General features: G+C 41.9%; 2 protein-coding genes across 3 annotated transcripts; one reads left to right on the plus strand and one right to left on the minus strand.

Moving 5' to 3' along the window:
• Positions 1–174: 174 nt before the first annotated feature.
• LOC134457587 (polypeptide N-acetylgalactosaminyltransferase 6-like) lies at positions 175–12,068 on the minus strand. 2 transcript variants are annotated; one of them, XM_063209591.1, is made up of 11 exons: positions 11,975–12,068; positions 10,243–10,758; positions 9,405–9,577; positions 7,241–7,390; positions 6,348–6,582; positions 4,571–4,688; positions 4,098–4,298; positions 3,280–3,411; positions 2,740–2,841; positions 943–1,113; positions 175–529 (listed from the first exon to the last, which is right to left on the minus strand). In XM_063209591.1, exons 2-11 carry the CDS (start codon positions 10,737–10,739, stop codon positions 416–418), a joined length of 1,893 nt encoding a protein of 630 aa, XP_063065661.1. In that variant the 5' UTR covers positions 10,740–10,758; positions 11,975–12,068; the 3' UTR covers positions 175–415. The 2 variants fall into 2 exon arrangements, with proteins under 2 accessions (XP_063065661.1, XP_063065662.1); XM_063209592.1 differs by having other exon boundaries at positions 10,243–10,755; positions 11,975–12,035.
• A 355-nt stretch (positions 12,069–12,423) lies between these two features.
• LOC134457588 (sperm microtubule inner protein 11-like) lies at positions 12,424–14,214 on the plus strand. The gene is made up of 4 exons (XM_063209593.1): positions 12,424–12,596; positions 13,126–13,296; positions 13,643–13,763; positions 14,111–14,214. Exons 1-4 carry the CDS (start codon positions 12,521–12,523, stop codon positions 14,157–14,159), a joined length of 417 nt encoding a protein of 138 aa, XP_063065663.1. The 5' UTR covers positions 12,424–12,520; the 3' UTR covers positions 14,160–14,214.
• Positions 14,215–14,651: the final 437 nt, after the last annotated feature.

The following is a 14,651-nucleotide window of genomic DNA, read 5'->3' on the forward strand; positions in this document are numbered from 1 at the left end:
AGTTAAACATTGACTTTCGGCCTACCAATAATACATCCAGACACAATCATTCGAAATGATGTGGTCAATGTATGTTCATTGAAACAATACATCAATATTGCCCTGATCGGCATGTTCTATTTGCAAAAAGGTATCCCATACATAAACAGTAAAGCCTCTCTGCATCCATCAAGTGGGCCAAGTTGCTGATTATTTCCACTGTACATTGGCGCCGCCTATGGCTGAATAAGTGTTAGGACAACTCAAATACAGTAGGCCTACTGTTAAATCCATTTCACTGAAGAGGATTTTAGGAGTTTAGATTTCCTTTATTAATTGCCATAATGTGGAACCATATACTGTGATAGTTGTTGTACACAATCCAAGTCATTGTTAGATTTCTTTGGGTTCATCTGATGTCAGCAAACACATAAGGTTAGGTAAATGCCCAGTGCTGGTTGGGGTTGATAGGGTCACATTTCTTCATGATCACTTTATGTCCTTCCAAGGTCAAACACTTCTTCAGAATAGCACTCTCCAGGAGGTACATCTAAAAGAATATACCAGGACACAGATATATTGGTAAACCAGTCAGATAATTCATATTGTATGTTACCATATTCCAAATGTCTTTAAACATTCATTCATATTCATTCATATTCATTTTAGAAAATTAATCGCACAGTAAGGAATATATGGTGGGGATTTGTAGTTTTTATGGCACCGTATCTGCAACTTGTGCGCTTTAACTTCTCAATTTCAGGACCATTTTCATACCATCCACACAAAGGGTTTAAATGTTGCCAGTCCCTATATGTAAAAATATACATATATATACTATACACTGTAAATTAATTAATATGGCAATGAATGAATGAATGAATGAATGAATGAATTCATGATTAATTAATTAATTCAATCAATCAATCAATCAATCAATCAATCAATCAATCAATCAATCACCTTTGGGAACAATAGAGTGAGGGTCCACTCTTGCTGTGGAGCCACCTCTGTCCCCTTGCCCCTGAATTGACATGGGTCCACCCTGACCGGAGATGGGGTCCGGGTCGCGTGGAGACACAGCTGCCGTCCTACACTGTGCCGCAGTTCTTGCTGTGCAGTGAACTCAAAATACTAGAAGAATATGGAGGAACACGTACAAAGACATTCCATTCAGTGACAACAGGTTATATTGCTCTGCCCTACAAAGTTTAGACTAAAAAAGGTCTTCATTACACCTCCTTTATGTTGTGGCAAAGCCATATGGTCCAAATGTGTGTCCTGTTATAGATATTTTGCTATGTCAAAGGCTTTGAAGGCATTTTCTCAGTTTCAGCTTGGCCTTTGTAGGACAGTAGCATATTACAGTTTGACATTTTGAAAAAGTAGCAAGCTTTCCCCCCTTGCACAATCAAATAAAGTGGTCAAGAGGACACACCCTGCCAAACACATACTTGAGGTGCTTTTGTTTTGTACTGGTTTGACCCTAAACCTGAATGACACTGCTTTAACTGCATACCACAAAGTTCTTTATTTTATGATGAATCACAGTTTATATGGGCAGGATTGCAATATAAAACTCAAAATTCATAGATAGAAAAAACAGTCAGCAAAGACAACTGCTCTCAAAACGGCAACAACTTTCAGACTAATATTACCATTGAAGTATTTGCGTGAGGTTTCAACTGAATCTAGAACTAACCATGCACACATGCATTGGAATGGAATGGATTTTTTTTTTATCAAATCAGACAGACAAGTCTTACAGTTCACTGGCTACTCAGGGTGACACGGCAAAACTCACCTCGTCCCCTCCCACTTTCATTCAGTGCTAACCTCGGGTCCGAGACTGGCGTTGCCTCACACTCCTGCGATACTACTTATCTCATATGAGTGTAAAGTAAACCAGCTGACTGCACCATTACAAACAAAAACTACTCCTGTACTCGGCTGTATATTCAATTGTCAACCTACATCGCCTCGCCGCGCCGCCACCCTCTTTGTGGAAAAACAGGCCACACCAGATCTCCGTGGAAATAAAAAGCCATAAACCCAAGGCTTTGGCAAATTTTGGAGGAATTAATTACATTGCTGGCCACGTTTTCATACTGCTCATCATAAAGCATATTACAAGCCAGGGTTCGATTTGTAGGGGGGGGGGGGATTGTCCCCTCTTCTGGTTTTGATATTGTCACATGAAATCTGAAACATATCCCCACTTCTGGTTTTCTGACAAATGGCACCCTGTACGAGGCTATTGTGATGTGTTGTCAAAGGGTGTGTTCAACCCCTGCATGCTTTTGCTGTATTTTACTATGGCTTATTTATCGATTGGCTGAGACGACGTGCACCATGTTGCCGCTTGTTCACGCGTCTTGTGCACAACCATTGGTCACATCGTGTCAAATTGGGATCCCAAAGAGTAGCCTACCTCAGTGGTTCTTAACCTGGGGTGCGGGCACCCCCTGGGGGTGCGCCAGAGATTTCAGGGGGTGCGCAGAATTTTGTTTGTGTTGAAGTTGTGACCAAAATTCTGATTCCAAACATTATAATTAGGCCAAATAAAGACCAAAATTAAAACATGTTTTGGACCTAATGTAAAGTCATTAAAGAATTGATTAATGTCCCAAGTAAGAATCATTGTAATTATTCACTTAAATCATTTTTTTAGTGTGTATACACGTGTAGACGTTTGGGTTGGGGGTGCACGGCTTGTCTTGGGCACAGGTTAGGGGGTGCTTCAAGAAAAAAGGTTAAAACCTGGTTGCCACCCATGTTGTGACACGGGTACATGATAACAGCCCTCCCTCCTGAGTTCTCCTGGCCCACGTCCAGACACATCTCCGACCCCGGGTTCTTAATCTGTGAAGCCATCATCACAAAGGGTCACATCAGGGAGCAAATTAAGTTTTACATTGCTGTGCTAAAACACAATGCAACACATCTACCTTTCATCATATTATTCATGACTTAACCCATTTTAGCCTGATGACGTGTATACTATACATTGTTTGACCTTTGGCGCCTGGAGCGACATACGTTGTATTCAGGCTTTAAGGGGTTTTTTTTTCATTAAAAACTTCGTTAGAGCTGAATGATCACATTCCAATGCAAATGAGGGTCCTAGCCTTCAAGTTATGTCATGTTTTTATGTGCTCCAGAGGCTAAGATATTTAGGTTTTAATAGGCAGAGGGCACCTTTTCTCAAAATTAGCTCATATATTCAGCAGCCGTTTTTTTGTTTTTTGCAGGTGCCTTCGGCTAAAATGGGTTAATACAGGGAGTAATGAAATCCCATACCGCTCCATAGAGAGCTGGGTTCATGTCGGGGATGAAGGCCTCCGGGTAGACATGGTTCAGGTACCAGGTGAAGTTCTTACAGTTCCGGCTCTCCTTGAGCTTGAGTCGTTCTGAAATGTCGCCGTAAGACTTCTGACTCACCCACAGACAGCAGGCCCATGAAAAGAGACAGACAGAAAAATAGAATGACAGTAAGTAAGGGATGGAAATTAGCAAAACCCCATGACACACTGGTAAGTTGAAGGATTTGCTTTTAACAAAGAACATGTTGCTTCATGGGGAAAGCACTGTACTGTTGAGAAAGGCAAAAGTTGTAACTCTCTGTGCAAAATATGTTTTTCAATCAATGAACATCAGATTCATTGTTTTATCAAGTATTTGATGTTGCTTTTGTTGGATTTGGGAACAAGAAGTTGTTGTCTTCGACTTGGGCATAGCACTTAAACACATGTAGAGGATTTCATGCACCTGATGCAGAAGTCAGTTTTCACTTTCAAAAGCCATGTGTATTTTGCCCTTGACAGCATAGCACTGGCACACAATCATGACCGTAACTACCACTGAGGACACAGAGGTCATGTCCTCAGTATTTTCAGAAATATCAAATTTATCTATGATGAAAGATCGATCTATGATCAACATTGATACATTCAGTCTCTATACGCCCCTCCCATTTATCCTCAAGACTAATGAAAACCAACTTTCTAAAAGCATTCTAAATGTACAGTATGTGGTAAACCACGTAGTATTTGACCCCTGTATTTGAAAATGTCTCGTTACGGCCCTGCACACAATGTTTTGACCAAAGACAGGCTTACTTGACGAGCCATTTCTGCAGCCTTCTTGTTGATGCGGTAGAATATCTTCTTGTGCTCGCCCATCCAGACCTCGGCCAGACGCACCTGGTTGCGCGTGATCACACCGGTGCCCTCGGGAAAGGAGTGTGGGCTAGTGGTGCGGAATATGTGGCCCACCACCGAGCAGGGAATAATCTCCAGCCTGCCCCCACACATCCATACCTGCGACCCACCAGAGCATAACCACCAGATTGCAACAGTGAATTGCTGACATTTTCCATTCAAGTCTTTTGGTGCAGAATTTTAGTATTATTACGATTTGATGTGATTTTAAAATACATTGCCCTCATTTGCACCAGTATTGATACTGTAAAGTATGAATTTAATAATGAAAGGTATTGTTAGATATTCTGAAGCTGAAGCTGTGAAACAACATTCTTTACGCGATTATGATTGAAAAAATGTTTTATTCAAGGACAGTAAAGTGAACATACCCTGAAGGACATCTCAATGTTCTCTCCTCCCCAGATCTTCATTTTGTCGTCATAACTTCCAATATGCTCAAAGAAAGCTTTTGATATCGAGAAGAGGCCCCCAGCGAACACTGGAGTCCTGTAAGGGCAGATTTAATACAAAATAATAAAACACGTTTTTTGGGGGGGTTTCAACTTTATTTAGACAGGACAGTCTCTGCGTTTACATGAGACACTTAAATCTGATTTAACTCACTTTAAATCTTAATTCCACTCTAAAAATATCATGTAAACACTTACCGAACAGGATTTAAGTTTATTCCGATTTAAACTTAAGTCCGATTAAAGTGGGTGGTTTATTCCTCTTTTAAATCAGATTAAACACGTTCCTCTGTCATGTAACCTTTTATTCGGAATTACAATAAATCCAGTCGTTCCACGCATGCTCGTTGACCACATGATGGCGCCAAGAGACCGCCAGTGAGAAAAACATGGCGGCACTTCCTGTTGATTTTCACATGAAAGTTTTGCTTAATTTAAAGTCCATAAGCGACTATAAATGTTGTGGCTTCCATATATTGATGTAAAAGTGCCCCACGAAGTAATGAAGCATAAGAAAGTTACTCCACATTACCATTTGACCACTCGTTTTTCTAAGCTAGGTGGGTAAGCTAAAGAACCAGGCCATAGGGGATGACCCTAGCTTTCAGTGTCCGACTGAAGGCATTCATTTTCGGGCAGAAGGTTAGCAGAAGGTTAGCACTTGCCCTGGTAGTCATGAAGGTTTAGCGACCACGCCCCCACGCCTTATTTGGCTCGCTCAGCATGTGCGTCCTCAGTCCAATCGCAATGCTTTATTTTACCCAGACGTTTAATCGCATTTAAGTGAAAGTGCCATGTATACACGTTGCAAAATAACTCTTAATCCGATCTACTTAAATCTGATCTATTAAATCCGACTTAAAAACATCATGTACACGTAGCCAGTGAAGAGTGGGACAGGAAGCAAGTTGGAGAGAGACACAGAGGAGGATCGGGAAAGGACCTCGGGTGGGGAATTGAACACAGGTCCCCAGCGTAACAGTGCAGTGCCCTACCGCTTGAGCCTCGGCGGAGCCCAGATTTTATACCTATATTGCATGAAACATCACCGGCACTGCACTGATTAGGTCGACTGTATGCTGATGACTACACTGGCATGACTAACTGCAGCTTCACACATACGATTCCATAGAGCTGTCAAGATGCATTGCATGTTGACTTTGCTAAATGAATGCTTGGAAGACAACACAAACAGCATGAATGTATTTGAAGTAGTACTGTAAGCCTAAACGTTTAAACAGGAACACATATCGGTTGCCCTGTGACACTGTGTCAACCTGCTCTGCAGTTAAGTATAGTTCTCAGATTCTTGGCACGTTAATTGTTTAGTTCAGCTACTTACTGTAAACTTGTATGCAATTTGTCTTGCCATTCTGTTAGTGCATGTACTTTGTAGTTTATTTATGTATGCATTAGGCTACAGCACTGCACAGTACAAAAGTGAACACTGCACACAACAAAATTGCATTTATGCCCCCAATGGCACCCGAAAGGGAGCAGTGCGGTGGGACGGTGCCATGCTCAGGGTGCCTCAGTCATGGAGGAGGATGGGGGAGAACACAGGTTAATTACTCCCGCAACCAGCCTGGTGGGTCGGGAGTCGAACCAGCAACCTTTGGGCTGGTCTGACTGACGCCCTAACCGCTTACCCATGACTGCCCATCATTTTCTCTTCCCTTCTATATGGTTCATTCACCTTACTGGGTAGGTCTCATCCTTTCGACTCTTTCTCTCCCGGCTGGGTATTGGCTCCCAACCAAAGGTCAGGCTCCAGTCAAACTTGCCGCGGTTGTAAGCCTGTGCGGTGGGATTGGGCCTGCTGAGCTCCAGTGTGTCCTTGTCGATGACGGCGATGTCGGGGCTAACCGCCGCGTGGGGCTCCTCCACGATACGTGCCAACAGGGGCTCCAGCCAGCCGTGGAAACACTCACCTCATGGGAAACAAAATACAGCCACAAATGTTTTTTCAAACATTACTGTAGGTCATATTGCACTGTTGAAGTGGTTGAAGTGGGTCACCAGGCCAGAGTACCAGCAGTACTTATCAATTTTAGCATTTAAAGTATAGAGACTTTTTATGGTGCACTTCTGCAGCAAATTACTGTATTTCAACTGTTAAAGCACTAGCACTTTGCAGATGTTTTTATTAAGCCCCAAAATAGTGGCATACCCCTTTAAGTGACTTAAAGTTATATGGGTACAGGGTATTGGTTACAGTTCCTGGAACAGTATTGGGTTAGGTCCTTTGCTCCAGAGCACTTCAGCCATTGATGGGCTCTCACCTCATGCAAAAGCATAGCATCAGATGTTTCTCACAAAACCTCCCTGGTCATTAATCACTTTCTTACCATTACTGGCTAAGCCTGCTTTTATTACACCCTCGATAAAATCCTGACAGAGCAGAGGTATGCATGTTTCAAAGGTATACCATCAAGCATGATGGAAAGTAATTCAAATGGCATAGGGGGCATTCATCCTTTTCGGGGCATATTGACCATTATCTTGCCATTTTACGAATAGCACAACCAGTGCCAGTTCTTTTCCTGCCAAATTGGCTGAATATGTGTGTGGGAGGAGGTATATATTTACAGTGTGAGTCCAGGAATGTGAGGACCTCTCCGCGCGCCTCCCGTGCCCCCATCAGCCTGGCAGGTACCAGCCCTTTCCTCTCCTGCTGACGGAGGACACGCACCAACTTCAGAGCCTGAAAATGCTGCTCCAAAGGCTCCTTTAAAAACTCTACGCCAACCAAAAACAAAAAAACAAAACAAAAAACATGGGGAATACAGTACATAGAGAAGAACATTTGTTTATTATTTTCAGAAAACATGATCAACCTCCATCATTTTTTCTCCATGGAGTGAATACGCATTATTAGGCGAGTACATTTAGGGTTTAACCCCAAAAAAATTGATACAAAAGGTTTTTTTATGGATTCTATTACTATTGGACCTGCTAAATGACATACTAAAAATCTAATAAAATTTGGGACTTTGGGAAATTAGTTTTTTCAACATGATTGCCATAGGCTTATTATAAGGGTCAAGAGACACTCCAAGTGAATAGGCCAAAAAAAAAAAATAGCTTGCCGAAATCACCATGAAACTTAATCCGGTGATTACTCACATATTTGTGAGAAAAAAATGTATTGCAAGTTTTCTGAAATGTTATGTTTTAATATGGTAATTGGACTATATCTAATTAAATATGCATTAAATTTCAAAATGCAAAACCTCAAAATCTGAAAAAGCCAAGCTCAAAATTACTCTTTTATTTTGTTTCTAGTAAGCCAGAAGATATCTTCAGAAGAGATTATGGACATCTCTTTTTGTTTTGTAGTAAATCTAAAAATCTTTGTGCAGACACACCAGCTAGCATTTTTTTTCAAAACATGATTATTTAACATCTCTCTTAGATAAATAATTGAGTTGTATGTGTCTCAAGTTCTTCCAGACATTATTTGAGTCTGGTGGTATCATTCTTAGCATGTATCAAGGGCAAGGTCAGCTGTCCTCAAATCATAGCCTCTCCACAGAGGTGTCCTAAGGGCTGGTGCTGGGACTCCTATTTGCCATGTACACCACATCACTGGGCCATGTTATCTGTTCTCACAGCTTCTCATACTACTGTTACACCGATGAAGCACAGTTACTTTGTGCCAGATGACTCCACGGTCACACACATTTCCGCTTGCCTCTCTGAACTATCCACAAGTATGAAGGAATGCAACCTACAGTTGAGCCTCGCCCAAATGCACTGCTAGTGATCCCAGCCAAAGATTTAGGTTGCCATGATATCGAGCTCAATATGGATTCTGCTACTGTTGACTCAAATAAGGCCACAAGAAATCTAGGTGTCATTGTTGATGACCATCTATCATTCTCTGACCACATAGCCTCAGTTTCCCAGTCATGTCCTCTTTTTCATGCCCTAATTGAATACAAGGCCCTGACCCTTGCCTATGAAGCTACAACAGGCCCTACTCTGGCTTACCCGAAAGCTATGCTAAAGCCCTATGTCCTTTAAGGACATTGTCTGTCTCCTGTACCAACCGTTTCACCTTGCCCTGTACTTACACATGTAGTGGCTCCTGTCTGTTCAGTTCAGCTGCTGAAAGACCCAAAATACCTAGTGACACCATGATTCATCACTGATGATGTGCCCTGACAAACAGCACATGGATATTATCATAGCAGTAGTGTCTTTATCCACCCAAACAGCACTCCAAACAAACAGATCCTGTAAACATGTTAGTTCATGCCAATGTAATTATCATGTAGTAACCTTTATTTTAAAAACTTTGATCTTGAAAATGACACCTTTCCTGAAGTCAGATTTTCAGTATGTTATTAAGGACAGTTAGAGGTAACAACATCATTTGAAAAACCTTTTGTATCAATTTTTTTGGGGCTAGGTCTTTTTTTTTGCATAGATGTACTCGCCTATATTCAGATTGTTAGTCATTAAAGACCTCAGAAGACAAAGGATGTACAAAGGACCTTAATATGATGGTGTACTACTCCATTAACATGCAATAATAGGAAATCCACAAGACAGCCCACAGAAAACACCACGACCCAGGTCCGCTGACAGCTTTGGCTGGGCCTAGGACAAAGTCATGGGAAAGGGCCGCCCCACCCAATACATTCAATGTAATGAGGACCCAATTCTGGGCCCTTAATGTCTACCTGAGCCCGGGACAGCTGACCCCTTTGGCTTCCCTCACCCATCATCACACATCAGCAGCACCCACCCAACGTGCTGGCGTCATCCACCAGGATGATTTCTCGGAGCAGGGCAGCAGGTGTGGTGTGGAGCACGCTGTACACCGTGCGCAGGAGTGCAGACCAGGCCTCGTTATGGAACACGATGATGACACTGGTGGATGGCAAGCCAGGGCAACGGCGGAACAAGCGGTCTACACACCTGGCAACATAGAAGCAGAATGACAACCGAACCGTGTGGCTGGATTGTAAGCTTAAGAAACTACACGAACCCCTTTTATTTTACACTGTCCATAAACCTAGGCATTATATCATGTGTCAAAAAGGAAAAAGTGTAAGGGTTGTAAAAAAACCAACAACAATGGCTGATTGTAAGCTTTTAAATAGCAAATAGCAAGATTTGTATATAGCACATTATCAAACACAACCATCATTCAATGCCCTTGAGATGAAAGACAGAGAAGAGGGAAGAAACACATTTTAGAGTATAAAGCAAAGAGAGAGTAGATAACTAACCTTAACTGAAGGCAGACGAAGATAAAGCCGTTTTGAATTTCTTTTCAAAACATGACACTGTTGGGGCAGTCCTAATTTGAACAGGAAGCTAGCTCCAGCATTTAGCAGTATAATGACTAAATGTCATTTCACCCTCTGACTTTCAAGTGTGTGCATTCTACTCCATCCAGTGTGAGACTTGTGGGAGATGCAGCCACTAACACAATCAAGATGAGTGACTTACATAAATTCACAGCATTGGACGAAGACAGTTGTACAAGATAGGACTGTTTTGTATGATAATGTGTTATATAAATGATACTGATTGTTTGATTCACGGACAAGATACGCAACAGAACTGACTGAGCTCACTCTGGTGGGCGTGTGTCGTTCCCCAGGCCGCGGTGCACAGAGATGCGGTCACTGGCAAACTGATTGAAGCAGTGCGTCTTCAGACCTCTCTCCCTCTCCCTCAGCTCCTCTGCACTCAGGTGCCCTGGCACGAAGGCTAGGCCGTAGGCTCCCGGGCTGGACGGCTGCTCTGGAGGCCTGGGCAGATGAGGCCTCAACTCATGCCTGGTGTAAAACCCTGAGGGGCAGAGAGGAGCAGCGGCCTCTGAGGAGGAGGACAGCTTGAGAGGCGGCACAATCTGGAAGGAGATGCTGTTGTTGGTGGCTTGGGCCCGGTCCCGGAGGAAGGCGTTGACCCACTCATGTGTCCTGGGGAGACCTAGGGGCCAGGGGACTGGGGCCAAGGTGTCCTCCTCTACCCGTTGGCGTGCCACCAGCAGCAGTGTGACCAAGAGGGCACAGGTCAACGCCAGGGCCTTCAGGCGCAAGGAGAAGCGGTAGTGGAGCATGCGCACCATGAGGTAATGCCTTCAGCTGCTAAACAGACAACAACAATAGCATGATAGTAAAGTACTTGAACTTAATTTAACATTAGCTGTGAAGTGGCCTAATGTTGACCTTTGATGAAGGTCCAGTGTTTCCCACAGAAATTTTGGAAACTATGGGGGCAGCCGGGATTTTTTTTTGTCCGTGGGGGGGGGGGGGGGGGGGGGGTTTCACGCGGGCCTTTTTTTTTGGAGGGGGGGGGGTATTTGCGCAGTGTAAATGCAAAATGTCACAACAATGAGTACAGTATGACATTGGCGCATGGAGAAACTATAGGCCTAGGCCTACATTTCAGCCATTTATATTTTGAGAAATAAGGCTACATAATACACATGCAGGGGTCTATGTAATGAAAAAAATAATAAAACAAAATAGGAGCAGAGATAAGAATTTTAAGATTACTGTGAAATTGTTAACGCATAAACAAAAAGTTCTAAGAGGGTAGACTATGCCTTTTCCCCACACACACATAGGCGTACACATTCTACATGAGGGGTGCTGGTCACAGGGCCAGTTTTTCAAAATTCCTCCCATTAAAAGGGCTGAACAACATATTACACATTTATGTATATTCACATTCATTACACATTAATTTCTATATGCAGCCCGATGTCTCCTCTGCCTTGTCAATTAAGGCCTGTCACCTAACTCATTACAACTGTAAAACAAAGCCTGGGGAGTGTTAGTAAACTCATCCCAACTGTCCCTTCTCTGAAGGTTTTTTTTTTATTGCTCCCAAACCCAAGTTAACTACAACAACTTGACTAGGCTTTTGATCCCTCTGTCTTTCAAGCACTTGTAGTTTTCTCTATAGGATGTATTTACTCCAGGAGGAAAATGCGAAGGAAATTGTAATTCAAATCGTTTTTTTAAAAAACGGAAATCGTAAAAAAAAATAAAAAAAAAAAAATAAAAAAAAGTAAAAAAAAAATAAAAACATTTTTTTTTTTTTTTTTTACATTTTCGGAAACTATGGCGGCCAAATTTAAACTATGGCGGGCCGCCATAGTTTCCTCAAGGTGTGGGAAACACTGAGGTCTGAATGCTATTGGGCTAGTGGCGCTGGCTCTCTCACACTATTGTTTTGATTACAACACTCAGGCTTGTAAGAAACATTAATTGTGCGTTCAAACATTTTGTGTTTGAAGCTGATATTATACAAACCACGAAAATACAGAAAAGCCCATCCTTGTATAGGCTGCCTTACCTGATTTCGTGTGAAGAATAAAACTAGGCTAGCGGCCGTGTGAAAGCTGAATGACTGGTGCATAGGCCTACAGGTGTGTGCGTCACGGGACAAACAGGTGTAATTCGTTGTCTAGCTAATTTGTTTATTAGCGCAATTCCTACATAATATAACATATGATATAACAGGATATATAAGGTTTATGAATGCTGTGTCACACCAACTGAAAATACTTTTGACTACGAAAACTAACGATAAATCATAAATTGTATTATTATTATAATTATTATTATTATTGAAATTTATTTTTTAATAATAAGTTCACACTGGCATACGTACATTGTTGCATTATATTGCATTGTTACATTGTTTACATTCTAGATTGCAACAATGTATTCTAATATTCTATCCGATTCCGCGCCCTAAAACAAAGGAGCGTGTGTAGTAACCATAGTTACGACCTAAACAGAATGTGAGATTTCAGTACCTTGTCGGGGTGGAGAACACAGCCAGAGATACTGTTCTGACACAGCTCAGTCACCACGTTATTTGGCTCAGTGGACAGTGATGGCATTTTTCGGCGTGACTAACTGTGGATACCAAAATCCTATTAGGGATCGAATGCTATCTAAAAACACCGAAGGTAAAGTTTGATGCATTTTTTTTGTACAATTTAGCTGTGGCAGTACAAGGTGATAGTTACTTAGGCAAGTGGCGTTTCCTGAAGATTAGCATGAGTGAGGAGAGGAGCTTATAATGTGTTTATAATGTATACGTGTTTGTAGACAATTATGTATAGGCCTAATACTATCTCAATGTAGGCTTGTCTTTTTTTCCTGTAATGCCTATAGTCGTCACGTCTACCACTTGTAACGCTGCTATCATTCTCAAATATATTCTCATTACACCTTTACTGTTGTATGTGTCTGCCTGAGTACCTCCAGTGGGTTTAAATATTTCTATTGTATAGAATTATAGCATTTCATATGTAGTAGCCTAGTTTATTTTTAAAATGTGTTTTATTAGGCTATACTTTTGTTGAAGGAGCATCTTTAAATTTCATTCTACTCTTTATAATGACATCACATTCTTATTCTTCCTCAAATTCTTTTCTAAACCAACCCCCTAACCAATAATTGAACATAAACCACATTTAATGTGATGTGGAGCAGGTCCTGGCAGTGTGCTGGCATTGCCCCCTATCTGCCCCGCGAGGAGACCATCCTGCAGCGACACATGCACTGTCTACAACCAGCCCCAGACTCTCCCCTACAGCTCCGACCTGCACCGGGGCAGCCATCTGGGCTACAGGGAAATGCTGAAACGTCACAAGACACCGAGATGTAAGTAACGTACTCCCACGGCCCACGGGAAAACCAAACCATCACACAGGGCTCTAAATTAGCACCTGCCAACCGGCCAAATGCTGGTGACAATTCAGGTTGGCTAGTTAGTAGAAAAGAAAACTTACCAGCCACTTTGACCCATTAGTTTGTATACGTTTAGCTAGTAGGATTGACATGTTCAAACCATTTTGGGCGGATGATGAAAAAAGTCAATTTACAGCCAGCTGCGCACATGCACTTTGAAATCAGTTTGAAATCACGTTATACTGTATGTGACAGTCCCATGTGTACAAAACACGGTTGTGCCACCTACATGTACATGTTCTGTTTTATTGTTGAACAGCTCCTAATCAGGTGTATGTAATGCCCATGACTGACATCCAACATTACGGATGGCTGTTGCCCAATTCTGACCAGTGGAGAAGGATTCGCAGGTTCCCCCGCAGGCACAGTGAGATGACCAGGTAAGAGTCTGTCCTAAAAAGGGAACAGTATTCTATTTTTATTCTTTTATCTTGAATGGTTCCCTTTTGGCAGTAGCATTTGCACAACTCTGCATGTAGTCTGCATTGAAAGAAAAGGGTGCCTTGTACTATTTTTAATCTTAACACTTGGATGAGGCAGCCCCCGATAATCACATGCCTCAATGACAGGTGGTTAGATTTCATACCACTTTCTTCCAAATGCAGATTCTTACATTTTACAGTGCCAATATGGAACAGCACCTTGATACATGTTTTAAAGCTTAACTAAATGACCTTGAAAAGAGTCAACACATTCAAGTTCACAATGCATTCTTCTTGCTCCTCAGATTCGTCATGGATATGTCAATGACTAACCGGGAGTTCAGCTTGTTTTGAGCTTAACAACTCAAAAATGAATGTATAAATGGTCAATAAATCACTCTACATAATAGCAGAAATACATTCAGTTATATTTTTCTACCTTGCACCTTTATCAATTATTTATGTATCACTATTTGTCAAACTGTAATGACATTGGCTCATTGTTTTTTTTGTGACTACCTGTTTTAAACTGCCTGTATAAAGTGACCTTGCCTAGGACCACACGTGAAGGGGTAGAAGAATTTTGGAGTTCCACGTCAGTTAAAAGTATAATGAATTAAAGTATGAAAGATTGATACCAATATCTAGTCAACAAATAAAGTGGCTGAGAAGTTGGTATATTTAATTTCACTGTCTCTTTTCTTTCTTGCTTTGTCCTGTGGACAATGCGAAATGAGCTGTATGTAAAGGAGTTGATGGGTAATGGGGCGGAGATGGCGTCTTCATTACAGCGACTGCAAGGGAGACTGTCAACAGGTACACCCACCTCAATGCAGCGTGTGAAAT

The sequence above is a fragment of the Engraulis encrasicolus genome, chromosome 10 (genome assembly GCF_034702125.1).
Source record: "Engraulis encrasicolus isolate BLACKSEA-1 chromosome 10, IST_EnEncr_1.0, whole genome shotgun sequence".
In the NCBI taxonomy this organism is placed as follows: Eukaryota; Metazoa; Chordata; class Actinopteri; order Clupeiformes; family Engraulidae; genus Engraulis; species Engraulis encrasicolus.

Excerpts from the sequence above, each read along its gene's own strand:
- LOC134457588 (XM_063209593.1), top strand. The coding sequence starts at position 12,521 with ATGGCATTTTTCGGCGTGACTAACTGTGGATACCAAAATCCTATTAGG. Across the intron at positions 12,597-13,125 it reads GCTATCTAAAAACACCGAAG|GTCCTGGCAGTGTGCTGGCA; the intron begins GTAAAGTTTGAT and ends GATGTGGAGCAG. Across the intron at positions 13,297-13,642 it reads ACGTCACAAGACACCGAGAT|CTCCTAATCAGGTGTATGTA; the intron begins GTAAGTAACGTA and ends ATTGTTGAACAG.
- LOC134457587 (XM_063209591.1), bottom strand. The coding sequence starts at position 10,739 with ATGGTGCGCATGCTCCACTACCGCTTCTCCTTGCGCCTGAAGGCCCTG. Across the intron at positions 2,842-3,279 it reads ACCCAGCTCTCTATGGAGCG|ATTAAGAACCCGGGGTCGGA; the intron begins GTATGGGATTTC and ends ATGGCTTCACAG. Across the intron at positions 1,114-2,739 it reads ACAACATGGGTGGCAACCAG|TATTTTGAGTTCACTGCACA; the intron begins GTTTTAACCTTT and ends ATATTCTTCTAG.